The sequence below is a fragment of the Salvelinus alpinus genome, chromosome 16 (genome assembly GCF_045679555.1).
Source record: "Salvelinus alpinus chromosome 16, SLU_Salpinus.1, whole genome shotgun sequence".
Lineage (NCBI taxonomy): Eukaryota > Metazoa > Chordata > Actinopteri > Salmoniformes > Salmonidae > Salvelinus > Salvelinus alpinus.
The window spans coordinates 21390602-21417576 of record NC_092101.1 but is presented as its reverse complement, the minus strand read 5'-3'; the positions used below and the strand labels follow the sequence as shown (position 1 = coordinate 21417576).

The 26975-nt window shown below is 45.1% G+C and overlaps 2 protein-coding genes across 4 annotated transcripts in view; one reads left to right on the top strand and one right to left on the bottom strand.

Moving 5' to 3' along the window:
* The first annotated feature begins 4622 nt into the window (after positions 1 to 4622).
* Positions 4623 to 14468, top strand: ankmy1 (ankyrin repeat and MYND domain containing 1). Of its 3 annotated transcripts, none has more exons than XM_071345384.1 (17): positions 4623 to 4976; positions 5209 to 5355; positions 5485 to 5969; positions 6076 to 6322; positions 6439 to 6615; positions 6729 to 7363; positions 7615 to 7786; positions 8009 to 8149; positions 8304 to 8453; positions 8543 to 8650; positions 10476 to 10607; positions 10708 to 10821; positions 10957 to 11122; positions 11216 to 11363; positions 11467 to 11493; positions 11735 to 11889; positions 14160 to 14468. In XM_071345384.1, the coding sequence occupies exons 1-17, from the start codon at positions 4770 to 4772 to the stop codon at positions 14342 to 14344; spliced, it is 3396 nt and encodes a 1131-aa protein (XP_071201485.1). In that variant the 5' UTR covers positions 4623 to 4769; the 3' UTR covers positions 14345 to 14468. The 3 variants fall into 3 exon arrangements, with proteins under 3 accessions (XP_071201485.1, XP_071201486.1, XP_071201487.1); XM_071345386.1 differs by having other exon boundaries at positions 4647 to 4976; positions 6106 to 6322; XM_071345385.1 differs by lacking the exon at positions 11467 to 11493.
* Positions 14469 to 14704: 236 nt separating this feature from the next.
* Positions 14705 to 26975, bottom strand: part of LOC139541127 (glypican-1-like) — a 56180-nt gene continuing 43909 nt past the window's right edge. Inside the window, exons 4-9 of the mRNA XM_071345387.1 lie at positions 25145 to 25310; positions 24902 to 25032; positions 24644 to 24784; positions 24323 to 24453; positions 17532 to 17707; positions 14705 to 17317 (exon numbers count right to left, since the gene is read on the bottom strand). Of these exons, the coding sequence (XP_071201488.1) occupies positions 17112 to 17317; positions 17532 to 17707; positions 24323 to 24453; positions 24644 to 24784; positions 24902 to 25032; positions 25145 to 25310 (951 nt within the window). The 3' untranslated portion in view covers positions 14705 to 17111. The remainder of the gene's footprint in view (positions 17318 to 17531; positions 17708 to 24322; positions 24454 to 24643; positions 24785 to 24901; positions 25033 to 25144; positions 25311 to 26975) is intronic.

The following is a 26975-nucleotide window of genomic DNA, read 5'->3' as shown; positions in this document are numbered from 1 at the left end:
GTTACTATGGAATACTGAAGTATAATTACAAGCATTTCATAAGAGTCAAAGGCTTTTATTGACAATTACATGAAGTTGATGCAAAGAGTCAATATTTGCAGTCAACATTTGCAGTGTTGACCCTTCTTTTTCAAGACCTCTGCAATCCACCCTGGCATGCTGTCAATTAACTTCTGGGCCACATCCTGACTGATGGCTGCCCATTCTTGCGTAATCAATGCTTGGAGTTGTCAGAATTTGTGGGTTTTTGTTTGTCCACCCGCCTCTTGAGGATTGACCACAAGTTCTCAATGGGATTAAGGTCTGGGGAGTTTCCTGGCCATGGACCCAAAATATCGATGTTTTGTTCCCCGAGCCACTTAGTTATCACTTTTGCCTTATGGCAAGGTTCTCCATCATGCTGGAAAAGGCATTGTTCGTCACCAAACTGTTCCTGGATGGTTGGGTGAAGTTGCTCTCGGAGAATGTGTTGGTACCATTCTTTATTCATGGCTATGTTCTTAGGCAAAATTGTGAGTGAGCCAACTCCCTTGGCTGAGAAGCAACCCCACACATGAATGGTCTCAGGATGCTTTACTGCTGGCATGACACAGGACTGATGGTAGCACTCACCTTGTCTTCTCTGGCCAAGCTTTTTTCCAGATGCCCCAAACAACCGGAAAGGGGATTCATCAGAGAAAATTACTTTACCCCAGTCCTCAGCAGTCCAATCCCTGTCCCTTTTGCAGAATATCAGTCTGTCCCTGATGTTTTTCCTGGAGAGAAGTGGCTTCTTTGCTGCCCTTCTTGACACCAGCCCATCCTCCAAAAGTCTTCACCTCACTGTGCGTGCAGATGCACTCACACCTGCCTGCTGCCATTCCTGAGCAAGCTCTGTACTGGTGGTGCCCCCATCCCGCAGCTGAATCAACTTTAGGAGACGGTCCTGGCGCTTGCTGGACTTTCTTGGGCGCCCTGAAGCCTTCTTCACAACAATTGAACCGCTCTCCTTGAAGTTCTTGATGATCCGATAAATGGTTGATTTAGGTGCAATCTTACTGGGAGCAATATCCTTGCCTGTGAAGCCCTTTTTGTGCAAAGTAATGATGATGGCATGTGTTACCTTGCAGGTAACCGTGGTTGACAGAGGAAGAACAATGATTCCAAGCACCACCCTCCTTTTGAAGCTTCCAGTCTGTTACTCGAACTCAATCAGCATGACAGAGTGATCTCCAGCCTTGTCCTCATCAACACTCACACATGTGTTAACGAGAGAATCACTGACATGATGTCAGCTGGTCCTTTTGTGGCATGGCTGAAATGCAGTGGAAATGTTTTTTGGGATTCAGTTAATTTGCATGGCAAAGAGCGACTTTGCAATTAATTGCAATTCATCTGATCACTCTTCATAACATTCTGGAGTATATGCAAATTGCCATCACACAAACTGAGGCAGCAGACTTTGTGAAAATTCATATTTGTGTCATTCTCAAAACTTTTGGCCACGACTGTACAGGGCCTTCTGGTGAGTCAGTTAGACAAAACCTATAGATCCGCATGTGCATGTGGAAAGCTGCCCCATTCAGCTACTGTTTCACACCACACACCAGCGGTGTTCATGCTTCTCTCTACTACCAACCTCTCATAGAAGTCCTCCAGCTCATGTTTAAGCTTCCGGTCGTAACGTACCAGGAGCTCTGCCATCCTCTTCTTATCATTGGTTATACCAGGAACTTGCTTTAGGTACTCGATTTCTGAGGAGTGATCCGCTCCAAATATCCTCTGTATGGGGTCCATGGACGACCTTTGTCCTTGGATCTGGTGAGCCAAGACCTCAAAGAGCAGTGACAGCCACAATCCCCAGACCTCCCAGGCTCACCTTGGTGCTCCCTCCAAATGCAGACATCAGGTCATGGTTAAAGGCTGTTAGATGCTCAGCCGACATATTCTGCTGGATGGCTGCATATTGATGTTCCAGAGAAGCAGACAAGTTCAGAGATGTCTGGAACGATGCCATCATGGCTAGCTACATCAGACAGACAGTTAATGGTTTCTGAAGATGGACTCCAAGCTTTGTTACCCATGTTTGGGCTGTGCTGTATGTCTCACGCACTCCTCTACCTGTGTATTTAAAAACATGATGGGTTGAGTCTGAAGGACATAGTCCTGGCTTGGACAAACATCTAATAACCAAAGAGCGGAATGTAGGACACCACTTGCAAAAAACAATCATAATCATCATCCAATGAAAAAGGTTTGCAAATCTTTAGAGCAGAGGCAAACAGTACATGCATTGTTGTTGACACAGACTCAGAGCCTTGTTAATGCACTCTTTATCTAACCATTCCAAAATACAAAAATCACCATATCAAATGATGAGATATTACCATCACCTTTAAGACTACCGCTACACCTTTTAAAGGAACTTTTCTTCCATTACTTTCCAGATTCCAGCTAACATTAATTACAATCATGATTGACACAATATCCTATGTTTGTGATTACATGTGTTACAAAAATCCATGTGTAATGTATTGACTTGTTTGAAATCAAAATACAACTAACATGGATTTCACTGACACACTTAGCTTCACTCTCCCTTTCTTTTCTGCAATTCAAAACCTTTCCATTGGTCGATCAGTTTATAAAAGTCACGTTCAGACTGCAGAAAGAAGTCTTTGCTGTCTTCAATGTCCTGAGCAGCAAAATCCAAAGCAGCAGAGCATCTCTAATGACCTTGGACTCACAGAGACTGTGTTGAACTCTGTGTGTGAAATCTGTGTAGGGCTCAATGACCAGGAGCCCTGGCATAATGTCGGCTCCTGGCACTGGAGGTGTCTTCTGTATATTATTGCTTACTTACTCTGTATAGAGCTTGACCAGGCTGGTGAACACAGTATTGTAGGAGAGACGCAGTGCTTCTGCTGAGCCTCATGGAATGGAGCCCAAGCGGATCTTGTGGATCCTCATGTGCAGGTGGAACGCTGCCCCACACAGCCACTGCTTCATGGCCACTAACCCCATACATCTCTTGTTGATCATCCTCTCAAAATGGTCAATCAGCTCAAACTTTGGGTACTGGTCATAGAGCTCTGTCACCTCTGCCATCTTGTCCATATCACCAGCTATCTCAGGGACCAGCTTCAGGTATTCATTGATGTGGGCTCCAATTCTTGAGGAATTGCTGATCCCAAATATCATCTTTGTAGCGTTCATAGCATTCTCGTTGTCCCCCTGCCCTTTTGCCTTGTGGGCTAAGACATCAAAGAGTAGGGACAGGACTAGTGCCACAACACCCACACCCCTCAAGGCCACCTTTGTGCTCCCTCCCAATGCAGACGTCAGGTCCTGGTTGAAAACAGTTAGTTGTTCAGCAGGAAGGTGTTGCTGAATGGATGCATGCTGTTGGTCGAGAGCAGCACTTGAGTCCAAGGATAGGAAGCTGAGCAGTGTGTCATCCAGAGAGATATCAGGAACCAAGCTGCCTGCCCTGGCCACTGAGAACAGGTTCTATATTGCTGCCAAAGATGGGAGGAAAGAAGTGATGCTTCTGAGCAGCATTATTATCTATCTTACCATGACTCTCTATAACCCACTTTCTGGTGATTTCACTCTCATTACAGCATCTGTAATACAATGCTAAAACTAAATTACAATGGTTATGTATTTGAACAGCAAGCCTGTGGAGGACCTTGTCCTGTGAACGTAAATAAATATGTGTTGCCCCTTTGAGTTCATGGTATGAGCCAAATAAAAACTAACATATTATTGAATTGTAGAGCACCATTTGAAAAAATGTATATTATGATGACCTAATAAAAAGGTTCAGTGACATTAAACAAAAAACAGGCCATCACTACTGCACTGACAATTATGCAGTTCAACATGTATACCTGAGACACTATGCACTAATTCAAGACAACCCACATGTATATGCGGATGTGGGCTCAAGTGAAGATAGGGTGTAGGGTGTAGGTTTATCCTTACAGGTAGAGTGGCAGGTGGCACACACAGGTTCAGCTCTAATGGACTTGTATACAGGTACTAAAGCAAAAAGTTGAATCCTTGTTACTCTCCATTATTCAGGCTGGACCTACAAAAGAGATTAATTTCGTTACATGATTATTCTCTCAAAACGTCACACTATATTTTATCTATGAATTACATAGAAAAACACTTCATTGGAAAAGAAGCAGGCCTTAAAGTTTGCATGGTCCAGGATGTGTAGACTAAAGGGTAAACAGCAAAACTCCTGGGAGAAGCGGCCCAATAAAATAAGTAGTTAACCATGGGACGCCTCGGTTGTCAAGGAGTGTGGGAAACATTCCCTGGAGCCCTCACAGTGTGGTGATACTTGTGTTGCAGGCAAAGGAATTACCTTTTGCTTTGACATCTGAGATCGTCGACTCCATGATTAGGTTTTCTCTGCATGCTCGCTCTCAGACGGACCAAGATTCGATAATATTTGACATGTAATGTACTGGATTTAAGTGATTTATCCAAAGTGTTCAGATCGAGGTGTTCTTGGACGCAGCATTTCAACAAGAAAGCTACAAGAATGTAAGGATTATTTATAAACAGGCAGAATTTGTCGAGAACGTTTGTGAACGATTAACAAATGGGCTGTCCCTTCCATCGTTGTCAAGGCAACCTACACTGACTGACAGACAAACCACCCGAAGACAGACAGTTGAAGGATTTGTAAAAGTTTATGGAAACTTGTTTGGTCAGCTAATGTTTGTAATTTAATGAAAGCCTACTATTCCACAAAATAATACGCTCTGTGTATAATGGCGACTTCTACAAGCGTTGCACCTGAGGCATCTGTCAGATGTGGAGTGCGGGCAGGGAGAGAGCATTGGACTAACATTAAAACTGGACGTGAAAAGAGAAATGGACCTGGGGTTCAGCAGTGGTCTGACGGATCTAAATATGAAGGAGAATTTGTGAATGATTTGAAGCACGGCACAGGAGTCTTCACCTGGACAAATGGAGAGGTATTGTTGTTTGAATATAATAATTTATTGACAGTCATGAAATAGCCCTGTGGGAGGGTCATACAATCCTGGCTGGCCAACATTAGGCTACTTTTGTTACTAGTCGCTGTTTATAGCAGGTATTGTTACATTGGCGCAAGTAGTTCAATTATACTTTTTTTTTTAAAGACTTTCACTATTACAGGGTCCACAGCCTATGTCATCGAGTTATTTATATAATTTTATTCTGTAGTTTTATGATGGCTCATTCTACAAAGATTATCGTCATGGAAATGGGACTTATTCCTGGCCAGCAGGCTTCAAATTTGTTGGAAAGTTTTATTTGAACCGGAAGGAGGGCTATGGCATTCAGACCTTCCCTGATGGCACCACCTTTCAGGTAAGACAGGAGTATGAGTGTCACCTGATACCAATAACCTATGAAATTTTCTGAACTTTTTCTGCCTGAGGAGCTGAGTAGAAATAAAATACTTAACACCTGACTTTTGATTTAACCTGACGCCTACAGGGGTTGTACCATGCAGACGAGCGCTTTGGGCCAGGTGTGGTGACATACCCAGATGGACATCAGGACGTGGGTCTATGGCACCGGGAGAGGCTGCTGAGGCTGTGCACTGCTCTGGAGGGGGGCTTCACTCTCCAGGCCTTCCCAGAACACATGGCTCAGATCAACTGCAAGAAGGAGCCTAAGAACCAGTCCCAGAGCTCAGCCAAGGGGCCAGAGACCAAGGCCAAGCCTGGCACCAGGGAGGTTTGCATGGACCCACTTCTCTCTCCTTACCATGAGCTGCTGCAGGACGAACGCTTCATCCTGCCCCCAGACATGCACCGCTACTCCACAGACTCGGACCACCTGCCTGTGCCCTGGGGGCTGCGTAAGGAGCTGGACCTGCAATTCTTCGGCGAGCACTGTGACAACCCAGACACTAACCCTGATGTCTCAGCAGCTTTACCACTGCAGCAACGCATGCAGGCTCACATCCATAGACACAGGTGAACGCTAACGCAGGCCAAATTTATTATACAGATGTCTGAAAGCAAATAAGCTCCTTACAGTTAGTCTTAAAACGGTTTATTTTTGTGTCCTGCTTTACCACAGTGGCCTGTCTGTTGTCACTTCATGCTGCAGGTTTGAGGTGGAGGCCCTGGACTGGGACGTGGAGGCTGTTCTGTCCGAGAACCGGCAAAGGTTTGGCCCTAAGGGATCTCTGGAGCTCAACTCAGAGGGCCTCATCCAGGAGGCCTCGCTGGGTGACCCGCAGAGTGTCTATCGCATCCTACGGGATGGTAAGATACACCCTGATGTTGGCGATGCACGAGGACACACAGCACTCATTGCAGCTACGGTAAGGCACTGACATTGTATCACAAAGGCATGGGGAGACTCCAACAGAGATATGAATGGATAATATTGCTAGAGGTGTTGTGTGCACAGGATTTACCTTTCAAGGTTTCTTTACAGGTCAACTGCCATAATGATGTGATCCACCTGCTCCTGGACAGCGGAGCAGATGTGAACAAGCTCAACTGTGAGTGCATGTCTGCTCTGGCTGTTTGTAATGTCCTGTACTACCCAATCCAGTCACTCCATGAGACAGTTGCAGAGAAGGTCCCACAAAAGACCCACGCAAAATCACAGGTCTGTGAGGCACCAAAACATTTGACGTGCCTTTGAACAGTTCTTTGCTCAAAAATGTAATCTCTTTATTGTTTTTCTTCATTATATTTAATTGTCACTCCTATGTAAAACAGGCTGTCAAAGCCCGGTCCCCATCAGTGAACAGTCCTCAGAGCAGCATAGTGGAAGCCACCAAAAACAGAGCCCAGACCACCAAACAGGCTGACCAGCCCAATCAGGCTGACGACACTGCTCCAAAGGGCCACACCAACCAGGCTGATAACGAGGCTATGGACCGTGGCCAGTGTAATGACAGTCAAGTGTCCCTTTACAATGGCCAGGGTTATTGTCAGGAAGAGGCTGACCAGGATGAGGATGAGCAGTACCTCCAGGAATGCAGTGACCAGGCTGCCCTGGACCTAGACCGCATGGACATGATGGTGGTGAGGGAAAGGCGCTCCATCCAGGTGCTGGATGGGAACATCCCACTGGGCTGTGTCCCCTGGCATGAGGGTGGTGGCTCTTATGATCTGACCCAGCAGCAGGAGGAGGGAGAGGCCGGGTCAGAGGAGGACCGGAGGAGGAGGGAGAGGAGAGGCAGCCTTATGGCTGACCCAGCGTTTGACTCGACCCGCTCCCTGGCCAGCTTCCACATCCATGTCACAGAGGAGGTCATGCAGAAGACGGCTGAGGCCTTAAGCCGATCGGGCCTGGTACCACATGCTGACACCCAGGAGACCGTCCGCAAGATGGCCCTCATGAAGACAGAGTGAGTCTGGGACAGCCAGGGCTCTGCTCTGAGCTCATAGGAAACATTGTGGGTTAATTTTAAAGAGGCTGTCCTTACTCGCATAAATGTGGATTTATCTCATAGCATGTGCAATGTGAAAACTGCAAACCATGGAGAAAATACTTCAATGGAATCGTCCTCTAAATAAAATCAAGACAAACAAACAAAAGGGATGTGCTGATTGACATCATGTTAGGGTGGAGGAGATTAACCCCCATCTCTTTGTACAGGCACAGGGGAAGGTGGACCACCATGAAGCTGCTACTGGACAGGGGAGCAGACCCTAACGCCTCCAGTGTGCCCATGCCTGTCCTCTTCCTGGCCATCAAGGCAGGCCACATCCAAGCTGTCAGGCGTCTGCTGGAGTGTGGAGCACGCACTGATATGTGCCTGCCTTCAGAAGTGGGCTATCTCTCACCTTCTTTTTTCTCTTTCTCACTCTCAGCCCCACTAACAAAACACATGGCTTCCTCCTAGCTGAGTGTCTTTGACTACACAGACTTGATGTTTCAATATGACTGTGGTTGCTGGAATGGCTTAGTGACCACAGAAGGCGAGGGTGGTTGGTTGGTCTATTCCAGTGATTAATTACATTCATATTGCCTCTCATCTCATGTGTTCCAGCAAAGGGGTTTCTACCCCCTGCACATCGCTGCAGCTCTCCCCGGGGCAGAGGGCCCCAAAATCACTGAGCTGCTGCTGCACGCCGTGGCAGACCCAGATGTCACTGCCCAAGACGCTCACGAGGTGTTTAAGCTGGACAAGGTCAGCAGAGGAGTAAGATAAGGTTTTCTGTTGTTGCCTGAGACTTGCCTCATCTTCATGGTTCATAACTGATATGGTTCCTTTCTATATATTTTCTTTATACACTTGAACAACAACACACACACACACACACACACACCAACCAACCACCCAGAACCCTGTGGAGCCCCAGGCTGGTTTTGGGAATAAGTCTTCCACGTCGTCCGGCCCCCCGTCTCAGTTCTACATGGCCCCCAGTGTTCCCCCAGAAGAGGGGGGCAGGACTCCTCTGCACATGGCCTGCCAGAGAGACAAGGACTACACTGTGAGTATTGCCACTAGTCTTCAGAGTGTAAAGTTATGACTTTGTGTATGAGTATTGTGCATGTGTGTGATATTGTATGTGTATTTCAGAATGCTAGGGAGGTTGTGTCACTGCTCCTCTCCCACAAGGCAAGCACCAATCTCCTGTGGAGTGGCCACTCTCCCCTCTCTCTAGCTATCGCTAGCGGCAACGACTTGGTAAGGGCTTCAGTTCTCTCTTAAATAGGCCAAGACAGAAATACAACACCTACGCATTTGGCAAAACACACTTATTTCTGTAAATGCTTCTGGGAGGGAATTTGAAACAAGTGTGTTACCAGTCTACTCCTCCTGTCCACCTCCCCTAGTCCCCATATGTAATCATTCTGAGCTTGGCCTAGGGTTTTTATCCCATCTCTCCATGACTGTTCAGTGAGCTTTCCTGCTGTGTTTTACACCCACCACTTAATGGAGAATGGCTCTATCATTATATTTCCCCGTGCATTTTGCCTCTCCTTCCCCCCATCATTCCTCAATAGCCATTGAGTACATGAATTGCGTTTTATAATATGTGAGGAGTAAATCTTAACCAGCTCCTTTCATGGCAGAATGTGAAATGTGTCTGCTCTGTTACATTCATTCTGTACCTTCATTCAGTCACAGACTGAGGGGTTTTGAATCAGAAACACGTTTTTTCTCCAACAAAGGGAAACAGATTTTAATTTGCTGTAACAATGGCGTGCTAAACCTACAAGGATTATGGGAAGGAGAGCGGCTGCCTACTTTAGCTGGATGGGAGGGAGGGAGGCAGCACATCCTTGAGAGGAGTTGGAAGTGCTGCTGGGGACATGAGAGGCTTCTGGTGAATCACACAGTCAGGCTGAGATGAAGGATGGGGTGGGGAAGGGGTGGATGTGTGAGGCAACAGCAACCCAGATAGGCATTTATTGGGGCAGGAGTCTTAACAATCCCATATACAGTGCTATATATATATATATACATATACAGTGAGCTCTAAAAGTATTGGGGCGGTGACAATTTTTTTTAGTTTTGGCTTTGTACTCCAGCACTTTGAATTTGAAATGATACAATGACTATGAGTTTAAAGTGCAGACTGTCAGCTATTACAGCCCCCTATTACAGCCCCATTTTAGGGGACCAAAAAGACAAATTCACTTATGTGTGTTAAAGAGGTCAAAAGTGTTTGTATTTGGTCCCATATTCCTAGCACACAATGATTACTTCAAGCTTGTGACTCTACAAACTTGTTGGATGCATTTGTTTGTTTTGGTTGTTTCAGATTATTTTATGCCCAATCGAAATTAATGGTAAATAATGTATTGTGTCATTTTGGAGTGATTTTTATTGTAAATAATAATAGAATATGTTTCTAAACACTTCTACATTAATATGGATGCTACCATGATGATGGATAATCCTGAATGAATCGTGAATAATAATGAGTGAAATTTACAGACGGACAAATAGCATGCCTTGGGGGTATGATATCTTCTCACCATTATAATTACAGGGGAGGTTAGCATTTTGGGGGGAGAATGATATTTGAGCATCTAACTTTCTCACATTGTTACATGAATACATTGCTTACCATTCATTTCTTTTGGGCACAAAATCATCTGAAAAACAACCAAAACAAACAGCAAATCCATCCAACAAGTTTGTAAGAGTCACAAGCTTGATGTAATCATTGCATGCTAGGAATATGGGACCAAATACTAAACGTTTGACTACTTCAAAGGGAATTTGTGAAAAATGAATTTGGCCCCCTAAAATGGAGGGATTATGTACAAAAAGTGCTGTAATTTCTAAACGGTTCACCTGATATGGATGAAAATACCCTAAAATTAAAGCTGACAGTCTGCACATTAACCTCAGTCATTGTATCATTTAGAAAGCGCTGCAGTACAGAGCCAAACCCCCAAAAATGTGTCCCAATACTTTCAGAGCTCACTAACTGTATAGGACTTCAGCCTTGTCTTTCCCTCTTGCGTTGACCTCCTTTTTCTACTGAATGTCCCGTTAGGCTGTTGATGAGCTGTTGGCTGGGGGTGCTGACCCCAACCTCCCCCTGACCCGCCGGGTGGGCAGTGCCCTCTGTGCCATGACCAATATCAGCTACGACTGTGCGGCTCACCTCCGCAACAGAACCAAGCTGGTAAGCACATTCAGGAGGCTGCATCCATACACACTATACTGCTTCTTCTTCTCACTAAATGCAGCACATTAGGAGTGTCTTTGTGTTTGTTTTTTACGAGCTGGAGAAACTGATGAAGGCTGGTGCCAATATACTGATGCCAGTGGTGGTTGGTGAGGGCCGCAGGTGTGCTGTGGGCACCGCTGTGGACTACGCCCACTATGCATTTCACCAGGTAGAGTACCAACACAACTGTACAATACTTCAAACCTTATACTCAGAAACAGACATACTGTAGACTTCCATGCAAATCCTCCAGTAGTTACCTGGTGTTATTAAAGTAGAAGTGCTGGCTCCTCTCATGCACCAGGACTGGCGCATCGCCCACACCCCGTACCATGCCCTGAACCAGAGGGAGAGAGAGGCATACAATGCCCGCAGACAGATCCTCAGCGTGATGGGAGACCTGCTGCGTCAGGCAGTCATCAGGATGGAGAGACAACGTGTAGAGAGGGAGCAGGGCCTGGGCATCAGCAGTATGTGTGTGTGACCATGTGTGTGTGTCACTGTGAATGCATATGTGTGAGTACATCTGTGATGTGCATGTAATATATGTGTATCTGTGGCAGGTGTTAGTCCCACAGAGAAGTTTGTGTACACTGGAGCAGGAGCCACTCCTCCCTGTAACAAGGCAGCCAGAGCAATTCTCTCTGAGGAGCAGGACAGCACAGACTCTCTCCCTCAGCAGATAGAACAGCAGCAGAGGGCAGAGCAGAGGTACTAGCATCCCCACTACACACACACTAACACTGACACAGTTACTGTTCAAATTCAAGTTACTAATTTCTTTAAGAAATTACTATCTTTCCTCTCATTCCAGACGGGGAAGTAAGGCAGTGATTGTCAGGTGAACTATACTTAAATCAATTTAACTGCTGTCTCAGACCGTCTTTTAACATTTACCAGGGTTTCACACACGTGTTCTAGTAAAGTAGGCTACTGTATGAGTTGACTAGTAAACAACACATTTAAAGCTATGAGTTTTAGTCACTAGATGGCAGCAAAGTCGTTATGGCATTTACATGAGACTAAACCCACACTGTGCTCTATCTGATATTTATACATGCATATATATGTGGTGCTTTCAGGAAGCCCCTGTTTAAATACTGCTACCAGTGTGGCCGTTCTGTGGGTGTGGTCCTGATCGCCTGCAGCCGCTGTCACGAGGTGTTCTACTGTAGCAAGACGTGCAAGATGAAGGCCTGGAACGACCGCCACAAGGATGAGTGTGTCCGTGTACCAGGTCGGAAGGACAACACCACCTCCCCCAATCACCTCCTCACACAGCATGCCAACACCTTTAACTAACCAATCAATCCCTGTGTGTCATTAAAACACAAGTTCATGTGAAGTTATACTCCAACATCCAAACTTTAGCTTTTCCCTGTTCTGTAGCACATTTGATTAAACTAATCTGCATTCCTAACCCTCAAGTGATTGAGTATGTCAAAGAGCCCATAGTCAGCTTAATAGACACACTGTTTCACAATATTGATGTAATATACAGTATACACTGTGTACAAAACATTGCTCTTTCCATGAGACTGACCAGGTGAATCCAGGTGAAAGCTATGATCCCTTATTTATTTACATTTACATTTAAGTCATTTAGCAGACGCTCTTATCCAGAGCGACTTACAAATTGGTGCATTCACCTAATGACATGTCACGTGTTTAATCCACTTCAATCAGTGCGAGGGGGAGGAGATCGGTTAAAGGAGGATTTTTAAGCCTTGAGACAATTAAGACATGGATTGTATGTGTGCCTTTCAGAGGGTGAATGTGCAAGACAAAAGATTTAAGTGCACTTTAACAGCTCCCGAGTGGCACAGCGGTCTATGGCATTGCATCTCAGGCGTCACTACAGAGACCCTGGTTCGATTCCAGGCTGTATTACACCTGGCCGTGATTGGTCCCATAGGGCGGCGCACAATTGGCCCAGCATCGTCCGGGTTAGGGTTTGGCTGCGGTAGGCCGTCATTGTAAATAAGAATTTGTTCTTAACTGACTTGCATAGTTAAATAATTAAAACAAATAAACAGGGTATTGTAGTAGGTGCCATGTGCACCAGTTTGTGTCAAGAACTGCGATTCTGCTGGGTTTTTCACAATCAACAGTTTCCTGTGTGTATCGAATGGTCCACCAGCCAACTTGATACAACTGTGGGAATATTGGAGTAAACCTGAACCAGCATCACTGTGGAATGCTTTCGACACCTTGTAGAGTCCATGCCCCAACAAATTGAGGCTGTTCTGAGGGCAAAACTCTATTGGGAAGGTGTCCTTAATGTTTTGTACACTCAGTGTATGTACTGTATAATGGAAGTGCATGGTTTAATCCTGCAGTCATTCAATTGCACATACTGTACTGCAGTGTTCTGAAATCTGTATTCTGGGAACCCAGACGTTTCACAATTGTGTTGTAGCCTGGAACTAACTCACCTGATTCGCCTAGTCAAGGGTCACGTTCCCCTGCTCAGACGTTGCATGCATCAACCAATGGTTGCATGCCACGTAATCAACTGACAGATTGCTATAACGTGATAAGCTGATACCTAAAATACCTATCCAGGCGTTGTAAGATCTGGCATGCATCAGCAACGCCTGGGCAGAGGAATGCGCCCAATGGCTTGATGGTTAGTTGACCATTTAAATCAGGTGTGCTAGGTCTGGAATAGATTAAATACATTGAACGTCTGGGGTTCCCAGAGGAGAGGTTTGACAACTCCTGCTGTACTGTACAGCAGCTTTCTCCATGCCTTTATTACTTATCACCACTAGGTGGCACTGACGCTACACAGACTGATCGAACCTGTTAACATGGCATTGATACTGAGAAGTGGCTATTTGAGCTTTAAAATTAGAAATAAGAACTAGGCACAGATGGGTCATGCAGTGAGCTTGTGTCCTATGTTGATTCTTTACAGGAGTCACCCATAGTGAAAATACTCTACTAATTCAGGAGAGAAAAGGACAGCCAAGCACAGTCAAGAGTAAGGCCATGGTGTAAAACAGATATATAGCAAACAACAGTGGGAGTGATGAATATGTATGAAGATGTCTGCTATATATCTTGGAGAGTGAAAAAACATTTGTGAGGGTGAAATTAGATGATAGAATTCCTAAAAGCAGAAGTCAAAATCTATGTTGACACACTGTACACTACAGTTTAAGTATATTAAAGACAGTGACCTAGTAGAGTATGTGATGACGCTGCTGTTGCTGTGACACCAGTGTTTGCCGAATCCCAAAAGAACCCCACCAAGGCATCGCTGATAGAGCAGATGAAGGTCCATCTGAAGCGTGACAGGTTAAAGGAGAAGCTGGCAAGAGGGTTACTACAGGGTAGGATTATAGTAAGATAAGGCACCATATTCACTACAGGACATTATCTCAAAGTACTGAATAGAAAAGTGAAAGTCTCTGATGTGATAAGGATTTTGTCTGCCAGTTACGACCCATTTAGATAATAGAGAGATTGGGACTAAGCAGGGCTCTGTGTTTGTGTCTGCAGCTAAGCCCAAAGACCCAAACAGCTCTATGAGGAAGGCCAAAAGCAGCGAGGGCTCTCAGGATCCAGCCACTCGGAGACGATATTTAGGAGCCGGGGCCAAAACCAAGACGGGCCAGCTCAACCTGGCCCAGAAACTCTCAGAGAGCCACTATGGAAACCTGAAAGAGAACTACAGTTTCATCTGACAGCTACACATAGACTGATTCTGTTATATTAAAGTACTTTGGGAATGGAATATATTCTCTAGAAAGATGAATGGAGGAGTGTGGTGAGTGGTGACTTGGTTTCATGTGAAACTATGCCAGATGACTTGACAGACATGATAATGTGCAGTAAGATCAAATGTGTAATCATTGGACAGCATCCCAGTACCTTTGACTCTTGACTCTGTTACCAGAAGAAGCCATTAGAAATAACAGTCAGTCTCAGTCGGACATCTTTAAAATGTCATCACGTTTATAATAGCTGACAATTCATGGGGGAAAACAACGACACAATGTCGACATATTTTCACCTTGGCATTGTTGCTCAATCACAAGAACCTCAAAAGGGGCATTTTGTATTTATTTTTCAAATTGGCACATTTTACTTATGCCTCCCACTGTATTGTAGGACAATCAAGTGTGTCCACCAAATACTTTGGGGCCCTTGATTTTCACACCCTGACACATAAAACCACATTCACACCACACGCACACATTTTATGTAATCAGCCAGCCTGTATCTGTATCCAAATCAATCAGCACCTCAACATGGCGCTTCTCTCCCATTGATTTTTCCATATGAGGATTCTCTGTGTGTTGAGAGGGCCTGCTCATCGATTTGTCAGTGTTCATTGGGCTTGGGAGTTAAACTGAGCAGCCCAGTGTTGGGTTTGTTAGCACAAGTATTTTAAACGAAGAGCTATAAGAACCTGCAGGTAACGAGGAATGGGCTTCTTATTCAGCTTCCCACCTAAATTTATTAAGAGCAAAATATCTCACCAAATCTACTGTAAGTGCCAGGGAACCACATGAAAAGCAGGTGAAGGAGAAGTGTGGAAGTGGGCCTGGAAGTGTTGAAGGAGAGACCAGGGGCAGTGTAAATTTAGGGGATGATGATCAAGACTGGAAAGCAGCAATCATGCTCTGTCTTCTGTTTACGTTTCTTTTAGCTCGGTTTTCAATGTTTCTCTCCTGGGAAATCAGAAGCTGTATTCACACAGTCTTAAAAGATGCATTCTACATGCATCCATTCATGCTGCGCACACAGTTTTACACAAAGTCAAAGACAGGCACTCACACACTTACATACCGTACACCAGTACATTGACATATACACTGTGTTACATTAACGGACACTGTGTCACCAGATCTTCTCCATTCTAGCATCCACGTACTGTCTGGATGTCTCACCCCCAACAATTTATAATTTAATCACTATTGGCCATACATACACAATATGCCACTACATCAGATTTCTCTGCTATGACAGACTGTAACTGTACACACACACAGACACTTTGAAATGGTCCTCCTGTGTGTGGCGGAGGGAACATGAGCCAGCTCCAACAATGCACTCACATTACTGACTGCACCTTCATTACAATGTCACTGTACTGCCTGGAACATTCTAGCAATGTTCGGGAGAACGTGTGACAGTGATTTAGTCAAAGCATTCCTCCTCCACATCCAGCTGTAGTCAACTGTGCATATGGCGGGCGGGGAAGGTTCAGACCCATAAGTTTGGGTTAGTGATAATAGATTACATTATATTACAAGATAGGAAATATGTATAAAAAGCTGCACCTCTCCTTTTTTTGATGGTTCGCCAGGATGTGTTGAGTGAACAATACTAACCAACGGCTATGCTTAAAATTCATCCTGTGATCTGTATGTGTGTTGGGCTTATTTTGGAGTGTGTATATTCTATGTGTGTTGCTGGCTAAGTGAGCTGTGCGTCACCTTGACTGCTAACAGAAGAGCTATAAGCTTTTAGAAGTTTGAAGACCAGATTGATCAAATAAAATATCAGACACAGAGAGGCTTCCAGGCCTAGTATGACGGAAGCGGCTTTCTACAGTCCTTCAATAGAGAACGGCTAGATTGTTATACTATACCACCTGCTTTCACAGACCTACAGATCTCCTATCTTCAGTTAATCACTCTTATCACAGATAATGTCCCTGTGCAGCAGGAAATGCAAACTTAAGAGTTTTTAAAAGGCTTCTAAAGTTTGTAATTTCCACTTTAAAATGTCAGACTTGATTTGCCCTAACGAACAAAATGTATCAACCCCTACAAAAATGTATATTAATTATATAATCCACATAATAATTCACATTTCCTGTTGCTGCAAGATTATTGTCCTTTTGTGAAAAGGTTAAATTAAGATAGGACATAGATATGTCACTGCTGCTGTGTTAATTAATGTGCTATTGATGCAAGGGTTTTACAATAAACCATTATTTTTCATGTAATAGATACTTGAGAGATCCACATTCCCTTGTCACTGTGATTGAGTTTTAAAAAACTAATGTGTTGGATGAGCATACTGTAGATACGCACCAAACCGGCTTTCACAGTGTTCTCACAACATCACTGTTAAGTTATTGGCATTGTTAGAACATTGCAACAAGGTCACATTGACTTTACATTAGAATGGCATATTCACTAAGAAGCCTGTGCCATCCAAACATCACATCTAGCATGTGAACCATCCTTGTTCACCACCCAAGCATAGAAACAATAAAAAGAAGCCAAAGACCAGCTCTACTTGCCACATTAAAAAAATATAAACAAGCAAAAAAAACAAGGAATATTAATATTCTTTGTTTTTTTCTCATCAAAATAAAAGGTAGTCCATTTATTCAATGACAATCCTTTCCTATTTGGCAAAGTTACCCACCAATCCCCCTTTTTTCCTCTTCTATTCCATCTCAAAACAGTCTCAATTGGATGCACCACCTGTTCATTATCGCCTGAGCAGCAGTGTGGCCAATGAGAGCAGGGGGAGGAGGATAGAGGGGTGGGTCTGGGTTCCTGTGCCCTTCACCTTCTTGTTCTCAGGAGGATTGTAGTATCTGGTGCTGTCTGTTTTGGGCACAATGACACGAGGTCCGCTACGAGCACATGACTCGCCTGTACACATTCCACTTCCTGAACCGCTGATGTCATCACCTGGGGACAAGGGAAAGGCATTGGTTAATTGAAATGAGGATATCAGTGAGTCCAAGCTGTTCAAGATGTTTCTGCTACACTCCCAACTCTAACCTATACATCCATTACCCCCCCATCCCCAAACCAATACCCCATACTCTCTAACCCACTGTCTACTACAGTCTCAGCCCTTCCTTCCTCCTCCATCAGCCCTCCTCCCACACCCGTCACTCACTGGCATCCTGGAAGTCCACGTCGTTGCCGTTGAGGGCGTTCCTCAGTCGGTTGGTCATGATCTTCAGCTGCATGATTTGCTGGCGGATAGTCATGTCTGGCTTGGTGATGTCGATTTCCACCTCTGGGTTATTGATCTGGCTGGCCAGGCCGTCACCCATCACCTCAGGAAGATACCTAGACACAGAACACATCAATACGTCACTTAGCAGGCAACACAGTTGCATTTCTGTGGTACTACATTGCACTAAGATGACAAAGCTCCGGGACTAGGCCTTTATTTGAATGTGGCTTTGGACCATTAAGGAGATGTATGGCAAGTAGAATTTTATGTTTTTATCGCTGGGTATTTATTTTTGGACAAACCCATTTTCCTTCAGGGATTTAGTCTATCGATTTCACCAGTTATTGATTTGTCAACCTTTTGATGTGTCTATCTATCTCAGTCTCTCCTCATCTTCTCTACTGTATATATCCTCTAGGCTCCCCTCTCCTCCACTGGACTATATTGCTTTGGTCACCGTATTGGATGGGAAATCCCACACTCATACAGTATATAGTGTATATATCCAGGTAGCTGACAAAATAAAGGAAACTCCAACATAAAGCATCTTAATTGGGCATTGGGCCAACATGATACAGAACAGCTTCAATGCATCTTGGCATAGATTCTACAAGCCTCTGGAACTCTATTGGAGGGATGCGACATTCTTCCACAAGAAATTGCATCATTTGGTGTTTTGTTGATGGTGGTGGAGAACGCTGTCCCAGGCGCCGCTCCAGAATCTACCATAAGTGTTAAATTGGGTTGAGATCTGGTGACTGAGACAGCAATGGCATATGAATTACATCGTTTTCATGCTCATCAAACCATTCAGTGACCACTCGTGTCATGTGAATGGGGCATTGTCATCCTATGGGCATACAGTAGCTTTGGTAGGCAAAATAATGGCCTGCCCAGCTTTTTTATACATGAAGCGTGATGGGATGTTAATTGCTTAATTAACTCAGGAACCACATCTTTGTAGAAGCACCTGCTTTCAATATACTTTGTATCCCTCGATTACTCAAGTGTTTCCATTATTATGGCAGTTACCTGTAGCTTGAATAGCTATACTTGATGCCTGTTAACCTGTAAATTACGCATATCACTTTCTGCTTACGGCTGAGCTAGCGATACAGCACACTGAGCCCTACATGCATTATTAATGGACCATTGCCTTGGAGTTGGATTTTTATGTCCTGACCTGTCACAAATTTCAATATTTCAGCATCTCTAACCACATTTCCATCAATGATTTACAGTGTCTTCAGAAAGTATTCATACTGTACCTCTTGACTTATTCCACATTTTGTTGTGATACAGCCTGAATTCAAAATGTATTCAATAGATTTTTTACACACAATATCTACACACAATACCCGATAATGACAAAGTGAAAACATGTTTTTAGACATTTTTGCAAATTTATAAAAAATTAAATACAGTAATATCTAATTTACATAAGTATCCACAACCCTGAGTCAATACTTTGCTGAAACACCTTTAGCGGCAATTACAATTACAGTATTTTTGGGTAAGTCTCTAAGAGCTTTGCAGACCTGGATTGTACAATATTTGCCCATTATTCTTTTTAAAATTCTTCAAGCTCTGTCAAGTTGATCATTGCTAGACAGCCATTTTTAAGACTTGCCATAGATTTTCAAGCCGCTTTAAGTCGAAACTGTAACCGGGCCACTCAGGAACATTCAATGTTGCCTTGGTTAAGCAACAGTGTAGATTTCGCTTTGTGTTTTACATTATTATCCTGCTGAAAGGTGAATTCATCTCCCAGTGTCTGTTGGAAAGCAGACTGAACCAGGTTTTCCTCTAGGATCTTGCCTGTGCTTATAGCTGTATTCTGTTTTATCCTAAAAAAAAACTCCATAGTCCTTGCAGATGCCCATAACATGATGCAGCCAACACAATGATTGAAAACATGAAAAATGGTACTCAGTGATGTGTTGGATTTGCCCCAAACATAATGCTTTGTATTCAGGACAAAAAGTTTGTTTCTTTGCCACATTTTTTGCAGAATTACTTAAGTGCCTTGTTGCAAACAGGATGCATATTTCGGGATATTTTTTATTCTGTACAGTCTTCCTTCTTTTCACTCTGTCATTTAGGTTAGTATTGTGGAGTAACTACAATGTTATTCCCATCCTCAGTTTTCTCCTATCACAGCCGTCTAAAAATGTTGCTGTACATTGATGTCTTGAAAATTAAGCTTGTAAAAATTTTGGGATTTGTGTAAGCCCCAGGGCTATAATCTAGTATGTGGGCATACTATAGGCTATACGTATGGCGGGTGTTCTACAGTGACGTCTAAAATGCTTTGAATGAATCAGCACATTGGAGAACGCTGTTAGTTGCACTGTCACGATCGTTGTTGGAATGAATGGACCAAGGCGCAGCGTGCGTAGAGTTAGTTCCACATTATATTTAATAGTGAAACTTATAACCAAAACAACAAAGAATATAACAAACGTGCAGTATTGCAGTGCTCAAGGCAACTATACAAAAACAAGATCCCACAAACAGGTGGGAAAAGGCTGCCTAAATATGATCCCCAATCAGAGACAACGATAGACAGCTGCCTCTGATTGGGAACCATAACAGGCCAACATAGAAAACAAAAAACTAGAATGCCCACCCTAATCACACCCGGACCTAACCAAATAGAGAAATAAAAGGATCTAAGGTCAGGGCGCGACATGCACCCCCATAGATAGTAGGATACTTGGTCTGCTGCGCTGCTGCTATGTTATGTTTGTCACTGTTTTTCTCATGCGTTCCAGTACCTCAAGAGTGCACTGGATAACCCCCTCTCTCGCTCACTATGTGTTCCCGATTTACAAATTAAGCACTGCATACCATATCACGACAGGTGTGATGGAAACAAGACGTTGCTGTACAATTTGATAAATGCCTACAGATCATTTCTTCATTCAACATGGTGGGATAGTCTGTAAAATGAATTATGTGAGAAATGGCATTGTTTATTGTCAGATATTACTGCACTGTTGGAGCTAGGTACACAAGCATTTATCTACACCTGTCACGTTCCTGACCTTATTTCCTTTGTTTAGTCTTTGTTTAGCTGGTCAGGACGTGAGCTGGGTGGGCATTCTATGTTTTGTGTTTCTATGTTGGGTTTGTTGTTTGGCCTAATATGGTTCTCAATCAGAGGCAGGTGTTTGTTATTGTCTCTGATTGGTAACCATATTAAGGTAGCCTGTTTTCACTGTTTGTTTGTGGGTGATTGTTCCGGTTCGTGTGTTCATTCTGTTCTGTGTTCCCATGTTCAGGACTGTAGCGTTTTTCGGTTCCTTCTGTCAGTTTGTTGTTTTTGTTCGTCGTTTAAATATCCTAATTAAATTATGGATTATCATCACGCTGCATTTTGGTCCTCCTCTCTTTCACCCGAAGACAGCCGTTACAGAATCACCCACCAAACTCGGACCAAGCAGCGTGGTAACGGGCAGCAGCGGCAGCAGCAGCAGCGATGTCAAGACTCCTGGACGTGGGAGGAAATCCTAGACGGGAGAGGACCCTGGGCACAGCCAGGGGAATATCGCCGCCCAAGGCAGAGTTGGAGGCAGCGAAAGCAGAGAGGCGGCGTTTTGAGGAGCTAGCTCGGCAGCAGAATGTGGACTCTGTTACAACTTGGGAAGAGATAGACAGGTGGTCGGTCGACCCAGGGAGAGTGCCGGAGCCCGCCTGGGATTCTATGGAGCAATGTGCGGAGGGATACCGGCGAATGGAGGCAGCACGACGACGCGGTAGGAAGCCCGAGAGACAGCCCCAAACATTTCTTGGGGGGGGTGTCTAAAGGGGAGTGTGGCGAAGTCAGGTAGGAGACCTGCGCCAACTTCCCGGGCTTACCGTGGAGAGCAAGAGTACGGGCAGACACCGTGTTATGCGGAAGAGCGCACGGTGTCTCCTGTACGTGTGCATAGCCCGGTGCGGTACATCCCAGCTCCACGTATCGGCCGGGCTAGAGTGGGCATCGAGCCAGGTGCCATGAAGCCGGCTCAACGCATCTGGTCTCCAGTGAGTCTCCTCGGGCCGGTGTACATGGCACCAGCCTTACGCATGGTGTCCCCGGTTCGCCAGCACAGCCCAGTGCGGGTTATTCCACCTCCCCGCACTGGCCTGGCTACGGGGAGAATTCAACCAGGTAAGGTTGGGCAGGCTCGGTGCTCAAGAGCTCCAGTACGCTTTCACGGTCCAGTCTATCCGGTGCCACCTCCTCGCCCCAGCCCAGTACCACCAGTGCCAACACCACGCACCAGGCTTCCTGTGCGTCTCCAGAGCCCTGTTCCTCCTCCACGCACTCGCCCTGTGGTGCGTGTCTCCAGCCCGGTACCACCAGTTCCGGCACCACGCACCAGGCCTACTGTGCGCCTCAGCAGGCCAGAGTCTGCCGTCTGCCCAGCGCCGCCTGCGCTGCCCGTCTGCCCAGCGCCGTCTGAGCTGCCCGTCTGCCCAGCGCCGTCTGAGCTGCCCGTCTGCCCAGCGCCATCTGAGCTGCCCGTCTGCCCAGCGCCATCTGAGCCGCCCGTCTGTCCTGAGCCTTCAGAGCCGTCCGTCAGTCAGGAGCTGCCAGAGTCGTCAGCCAGCCAGGAGCTGCCAGAGTCGTCAGCCAGCCAGGAGCTGCCAGAGTCGTCAGCCAGCCAGGACCTGCCAGAGCCGTCAGTCAGCCAGGACCTGCCAGAGCAGTCAGTCAGCCAGGACCTGCCAGAGCCGTCAGACAGCCAGGACCTGCCAGAGCCGTCAGACAGCCAGGACCTGCCAGAGTCGTCAGTCAGCCAGGAGCTGTCAGAGCTGCCTGTCACGCCGGCGATGCCGGAATTGCTCCTCAGTCCGGAGCTGCCCCTCAGTCCGGAGCTGCCCCTCAGTCCGGAGCTGCACCTCAGTCCAGTGGGGTTAATTTGGAGGGTCGCCGTTAAGAGGAGGCCACGGATGCGAAGATTAACTATGGTGGGGTGGGGGCCACGTCCAGCGCCAGAGCCGCCACCGTGGACAGATGCCCACCCAGACCCTCCCCTATAGGTTCAGGTTTTGCGGCCGGAGTCCGCACCTTGGGGGGGGGGGGGGGGGGGGGTACTGTCACGTTCCTGACCTTATTTCCTTTGTTTAGTCTTTGTTTAGTTGGTCAGGACGTGAGCTGGGTGGGCATTCTATGTTTTGTGTTTCTATGTTGGGTTTGTTGTTTGGCCTAATATGGTTCTCAATCAGAGGCAGGTGTTTGTCATTGTCTCTGATTGGGAACCATATTAAGGTAGCCTGTTTTCACTGTTTGTTTGTGGGTGATTGTTCCGGTTCGTGTGTTCATCTGTTCTGTGTTCCCATGTTCAGGACTGTAGCGTTTTTCGGTTCCTTCTGTCAGTTTGTTGTTTTTGTTCGTCGTTTAAATATCCTAATTAAATTAAGGATTATCATCACGCTGCATTTTGGTCCTCCTCACTTTCACCCGAAGACACCCGTTACAACACCTGCAAAAACATCTGCTAAATATGTGTATGCGACCAATACATTTTGATTTGAAATATTGATACAATAACCTTCCTATAGAGGTAAACTTGGAGTCACACTATGACATGTTGTGTGGTCCTCCCACTACAACTCATCGGGAAAGCATGCAGTTTATTAGGCTACAGGTGAAATAAGTGATGAACTTCACAGGGTGGTGAAAGTGCACGCTGATGAGCTTGATGCTCAGTTCCAATAAATATCAAGGATCTTATTCTGGTGACATGATCATCGATGCTTGGCTGCTGTTTGACAAATACAAATATTCTTGTGCTTTTCCATAATAATCATCATGTAGACTGGCCTACCTGCACAGCCTACCTGCACAGCCTACCTGCACTGTATCAGAGCTGTTGGCTGGAGTGCATGTGACAAGACCAGAGTAGCACATTTGCTATAGTTTTTTGGAAAAAAACTATCGGTAGAGTTGAAAATGCTATGGAAACATATTGAACATTCGATTTTTATTCGGTACATGAAAACATTTTCTGTGCACTAGGTCATCACGCACTGATTTTTATCCGCAACGAGTCAGTTTGGTGGAAATACACCACTGGTGAGAAAATGCGCAGATTTTCTTTATGTGGATTTTAGAATATTCGCATGAAAATCTGTTGCCAATTGGATGTAAATCTAGCTACACACATTTATGCACACAAACTCACGCACACTCACACGTTTATATCAGCGTCCAATGCTGCTTGAAAAACTATCACAAACACGCCCATGAACGCACAAGTACATACACACATATTTCAGAATCAACAGCCCACTATAAATCAAATTGCCCAATCGCAATCCAATAAGGGAGGAGTTGTGGCACTGCAGAAAGGGAGGTAAACTGCTCAATAATCAATTTAGTTTAATAGCATGAAAGGGGGTGAGGGGAAGGGGAGGCCATTTCAGACTGAGATACAGAGGGTCTTGGGGGATTCACTCTAACCAGAGAGAGTGTTATATGACTAATAGGCAGTGCTGTGTCTCTGTGCACTGTCTGCTGCTGTGTGAATGGTTAGCATGTTCATCCTGATTCTAAAGTGCATATCAGGGTTACCTGAGCAATTCACATCCAACACAGTACAGATGTCCTCGGACAGGTGAGGAGGAATAGTATACTATGGTTAGAGGATGATATTCTACATATTACTGTTGATAATGTGTCATTAACAGTCTGTCGCTGCCAGACAGCTAAAATACTGGACAGGTGCTTCTCATACCTGGCCTTGGTCATGCCATTCCAGCACTTGTCACCAGCTGCTCCTGCTGCCACTTTACTATTGCACAGAGCAGCTGGCAGCTGGACCCAGTACTGCTGCATCTCCCTCAGCTTACTGGACACATCAGATATCTAGGAGAGATAAGACATAGTTTGAATACTCAGCACACACACAGACACACAGACACAGACACACACACACACACACACACACACACACACACACACACACACACACACACACACACACACACACACACACACACACACACACACACACAAAGACAGAGAGGACGTCCTGCAATTCTAATGACACACACACCTGCATCTCCAGTGGAACCCCTACGGTGGGGCTGGGTTTGTACTCCATTGCGGTGCTGGCAGGGTTCACTCTCTTCTTTCTCTCCTCAGACCCTGAGCTCTGTGTGTCTGCCACCCTGGGGGTCCCACAGGCCTGGAACACCTACCACCAAACACACAATGAAACCCACACCTTTAGACACGCATCTAAGACTGAAGAGAATGGGCCATGAGTGGGAGTGAGAAGGTTTAGTCAGGGTTTGGTGCTGGTTGAACTGACCTTGCTGGTGAAGACCTCTGTGTTCTCCTGCATGTAGAGGATGGCCTCTGAGATGCGGATGGGGAGGGAGTAGATTACCACGTCCACACTGGGGTCAGCACTGAAACTAGACGCCACCTGCAGCATGGTGTCTAGACAATAGAGACAGGGAAGAGAATCAAGGAAAAGACTGTGAGAGTGTGTGCTTACTTGTGTGTGTTGTGTGTGTGCGGGCATGTGTGAGTGCACGTGTGTTTCTCTCACCGATGAGGTTCTGCCACTCGGTGTCTAGGTCGGCCTGGTTGGCAAGGCAGCCCTTCATGACGTTTCTGCAGTAGTTGGCACAGGGCTTGACGGAGGCCAGGCCTCTACAGTGGGGGCAGTACACAAGCTTCATCATAGCACGGGTACACTCTGGGCTCAGAGGAACCTGGAGGGGCACACCCATCATCATCATCAAGGAGCTTTGCATCTTTTTAACTGTGAGGAGTAATGAGACTACTTTATTTACAAGAATCTTTAGGGGTATAAATAAATGACTCCTACCTTTTTGCAAAAATAAATATTACTTGTTAAACTCTCTTTCTCTAAGCAATTGCATTAGTATAAAATAATATACTTTCTAATTGTTTTTGAGCATGCACATAGCTCAGTATCGGAATTATTTATTTTATAGAGTCATTATTACTCATCTTTATCAAGGGTGTCAATAATTTCGGGCACCACTGTATATGTGTGGTTAAAACATGTACTATGATCATAATTATCATGTATTGATTATGTAGTGCGCATTGTGCAACATGAAACAGCAACAATACCATGCAGCTAATGCATAAGAGGGGTTCGGTAAGGGATAGATAAATGGATATGTTGGTGTAGATGTTTCCTAAAGGATGCTAACTGTTACAAGAGTTGCCTATCATTTCCAAGAATAATCTTGCACTATTAAAGCATTCGGAGGAGGACCATGTCATTTTCCCAGAATGCAGCTTCAAATGTAGCTCCTTAAAAGGATAAGAGCGAGCTTATGCTGTCTAGAATGGGAGACCATTAAGAACTTCACAAGGAGACTGAACAGCTAACAAGATTAAAGCGGTGTCATTACAACCGGTCCTTGTATTAACAGACTTCACAGGAACCCATCAACAGGGCTTAATGTACACAGACAACCAGCTTCCTAATACGTCCGAATGTCACCGATTGATTGTGACATCCCACAGTGTTAGATCTCCTACAGTGTGACAACAGGAGGTGGAGTGGAACAGAGCGGAGCGGACAGGTAATGGTGCTGCTAAATTAAGATCAGTGACAGGACAGACACCCATGATGCCATACTGTTACATCAGCCACTGTCACTGACAGTAACGACAGTAATCAACCATAGCTCAAAGGGATTATTCCATCCATCCACATGCTATTTCTCTTGCTCCCTCCCTCTTTCTCTCTCTCCCTCTCTTCCTCACTCTCTCTCTCTCAGATTCTCTCTCTCAGGTTCTCTCACACACTCACTTTCATCTATCTCTCTATACCTCCTCTCCACTTCTATCTCCCTCTCCCTGTGTTCTATTTAAAAGTTGTAAAGCTGGTGGCATCGTGCTGTAAATAAAGTCTGTATTTAAATGGGCCAGGCCTCTTTGTGCCAACATAAAGAGTGGTTTGAAATGGTGGTTATTTTTAGAAGAAGGGAGTGAGAGCCCACAGGATTCCTGTACGTGGCTATTGCCCTCTCTGGTGTTTGTGTAAATAGCTTGTGTATGTTCGATAAGTAACGCAAAAATACACGTTTGATAAGTAACGCAAAAATACACATCATCCACTAAAAGACACAACAGATTACACATTAGATATTTGTAGGCTAAAAGTACTTTCATATTAATGTTACATTTAAATGAACATAAAACCTAAACATTTCTCAAAGGATCCTTCCTCTCTCCAAGAATGTACTTTTGTGATTCTCTATACCAATAAAAGCATCATAAAAGTTGGCATATGAAACAGGCACTGGGCATGTTCCACTGCTACCATCCAAAGAGATAGAGACATGTCCCTAAAATGCCTTACTTTCATCCAATAAAGGCTAAATGTAGACTGGCCA